General features: G+C 40.7%; 1 protein-coding gene across 2 annotated transcripts in view; it reads right to left on the reverse strand.

Moving 5' to 3' along the window:
• Nucleotides 1-1,988: 1,988 nt before the first annotated feature.
• NUDT13 (nudix hydrolase 13) overlaps nucleotides 1,989-3,387 on the reverse strand; it is a 24,889-nt gene continuing 23,490 nt past the window's right edge. For both annotated transcript variants that reach the window (XM_003783751.3, XM_023509645.1), the window contains exon 9: nucleotides 1,989-2,811. In XM_003783751.3, coding sequence (XP_003783799.1) covers nucleotides 2,593-2,811 — 219 coding nt within the window. In that variant the 3' untranslated portion in view covers nucleotides 1,989-2,592. The remainder of the gene's footprint in view (nucleotides 2,812-3,387) is intronic.

Raw genomic sequence — 3,387 nt, forward strand, 5'->3', positions numbered from 1 at the left:
GCTATTTTTTGTTGCAGTTTGGCCAGAGCTGGGTTCAAACCCACCACTCTCAGTATATGGGGCCAGCACCCTACTCACTGAGCCACAGGCACCACCCAAGTTGCTTTTTTTTTTTTAAGTTACCAGAGTTAACTGACCTTTAGTCAGGCTCCATAGTAACAAATACATATGTTTTAAAGTTTTACTTGTTTTTATTCTTCTGTGTTATGGACCTAGCTGGGTTCTATTTATCCTTAGCACATTCATAATTCATTACCACATACATATTTTCCAGCCAGGTAAGCCCTGTAACAAAGTTACTGTTATTTATCTGCCATTTTCAGTACCCCAACTCTGCCCTCTCCTGCCTTAGCTTTCAGATATCCTTGGATATCTACAGCAAAGCCCTCTTCCCACTCACTGCTGGAAAACAAAGTTCAGTGTTACAGCTCTTCCTATTAGCCACTGTCATCTTTTCTTTCCCAGAAAAACACATTAATCAAAAAGCAAACAGTTACTCCATGGTAAGTTTGAGAAACTCATAACCAGGAACCCAGCACACTCCCCTTTCTATCAGTATTTTCAGATTGGGGATGTGTACACATGTGCTCACAAACACACCCACATAGAGACAGAAAAGATTGGGAGATGGTAATACACATGGACCCTGAACTGTTTTCTTCTAACTGCAAGATATGAAGAAATCTCAGGACCTCTCTTTCGAGAGTGCTTTTCTCTTCTGCACAACGGGTTCAGCCCAGGTAAAGGCAAGCTGCCAATCTAACAAGAAAGTCAAGTCCCATCAAACACCATCTCTCAACATTTCCGGATGAAGGCAATTTGATTTCCCCAAAGCACTGATGGTTTGCTGGCAATGGATAGAGCAACAATCCTTTGGGTCAAGAGGAAATTCAGTGCTTTTAACTTTTCTAGTTCTAGAATGTCTTCTGGTTGGCCCTGTGAGACTTTGATGTGTGAATAACTAGGGTCTCTAGGGCTGTGTCTTTAATCACAAATCAATGCATAAAGTTCTTTCCCCAGCTTTTCCTCTTTTTAAGCAGACCTCTAACAGTAACTCTTCTGCACATTACTTCAGTGGTTCCACGTACTTGGAACCTGGACTTAAAAGATCCTCTCCCTCACACCCAAGTTCTCATTTCCTAAAATTTTCTTATTCATAGAACAGAAAAATACATCCAAACAAAGGTGTGGAAATTTATTTTATTTCCCCCAAATAAACTCATCTCTCTTATGACAAAGTCTAGAATGCCATATATGAATGATAAGAAAGCCTAAATTTAGTTTATCCCATAAATTTGAAGAAATAGTTCAGATTTAGCATTTATGTATATCTTCTATAATCTCTTTGTTAAAGTCAATCAACCCTTGGTGGGTGTGCAAATGTCAGCAACTGTTTTACACTTAGGAAAACAGGCATGACAAAGTGACAGTCTTTTCCTGAAGTCAAAAATTGAGTAACAGATCTGAAAACAGCAAAAATAAATTTACCATCTTGAGTCCCACTAGGATCCTACTACCTCAACAGAGCCTCACTGCATCTGATTTACTGCAAAGTACTTTGAGGTAATCTAACTTAGCGAGACCTTTCCCCATTCTTTCAAACGACTTAAATATGACTTTTATTTAACTGCCACATACAAGAATATACCTGTGCATGAATTCAAAAATGTTACATTGTGTTATATTTCTTAATTCTGTGGGGATAAAAAGTAACTCAGTAGTGATGTAAAATTTGCTATATATTTTCTTTTTCTTTTTCTTTTTTTTTTTTTGAGACATGGTGTCACAGCTTTACCCTCAATAGAGTGCTGTGGCCTAACAGCTCACAGCAACCTTTAACTCCTGGGCTTAAGCAATTCTCTTGCCTCAGCCTCCCAAGTAGCTGAGACTACAGGCACCCACCACAATGCCCGGCTATTTTTTTGTTGCAGTTGTCATTGTTGGTTAGCTGGCCTGGGCCAGGTTTGAACCCACCAGCCTCAGTGTATGTGGCTGGTGCCCTAACCATTGTGCTACAGGTGCTGAGCCAAAATTTGCTATGTATTTTCAATGCTAAGTTTTGACCAAAATTACACTAGACGTGTTTCGGCAGTTGTCATAAACACAGCATTAACAAGCCACATGCCAGAAGCTATTTGTTTCCGAGGCATTAGAAAAAAATGGGCAAACAATGACCTATATCCAAAGTGATGATTTACCTTTCTCTCTGTTGTTTTTTTTTTTTTTTTATAGCATCTCACTATACACTCTAGCAAAGGCTAGAGTATCATATGGCCTTAGCCTAGCTCACAGCAACCTCTAACTCCTGGGCTCAAGCAATCCTCCTGCCTCAACCCCCCAAAGTGCTAGGATTATAGGCCACCACACCCAGCCACCCCTCTAATTGTGGCAGTTGATATCTCATCTGTTTTTCTTCTCACAGTGGCAGTTTGGATTGTCCATCAGCAGGAACCTCTTTCATGGACAGTACTGATAGAAGTGTCCCACTGTAGGCTCACCTTCTGCTCTGCCTTATGAAGTTGGCCTGTCTTTGTCATTTCCCCTTGGTCAACTGATCCCTGGTTTGACCCCTCAGGGATACCAAGGAGGGATCTAGATGACTTGATCTGGGTAAGCAGGCAGAGGACAGTTCTGTTTTTCTACCCACTCCTTAATCAGTTGGTGGGCAATGGCTATTTTGGGAGGCAGCCAAAATGGGGGAAAAGTCTCATTCTTTTGCTGAATATAGGGGCCATTCCTCCTCAGGGCTGTGGCCACTTCATCATGACTAAACCAGGCAGCTGCCTCTAATTCTCTCAAGTTCACCTGGATCTGAAAGATATAGGGAAGAAACAAAGGTAAGATTAGGAGTTAAAACATTTAGAATAACCAAAGATGACAAAATGGCTCCTGAATTAAGCTATGTTAAAAGATAATACCTACAGACTAGGTGAAAATCAGTTCTAGATATTGCCCAGAAGCAAAAGAAAAATAAGGGATAAGGATAAAATACACAGTGTAAAACCTCTGTAAGTCAATCACTGAAAGGACTGCAACAAACTGGACAACATACGGAGTGGTCAACATAAGGAACTAGGTCTTAGTACATGTGGTGCACACCTGTTCTATGAAAATTAGGTCCAATTAAAGAGGTGGTCAAGGTAGGGATGTAGTCAACTATGGAGGTTCAACTGTATTTTTAAAATATATATTTTTTAAATGTAAGATAGATTAAAAATTCCTGAAAATAGAGCAGCACCCGTAGTTCAGTGGGTAGGGCACCAGCCACATACACCGAGGCTGATGGGTTTGAACCCAGCCCCGATCCTGCTAAAACAACAATGACAACTGCAATAACAACAACAAAAAATAGCCAGGTGTTGTGGCGGGTACCTGTAGTCCGAGCTA

Source organism: Otolemur garnettii, unplaced genomic scaffold (genome assembly GCF_000181295.1).
Source record: "Otolemur garnettii isolate 467f Iridium unplaced genomic scaffold, OtoGar3 scaffold00008, whole genome shotgun sequence".
NCBI lineage: Eukaryota > Metazoa > Chordata > Mammalia > Primates > Galagidae > Otolemur > Otolemur garnettii.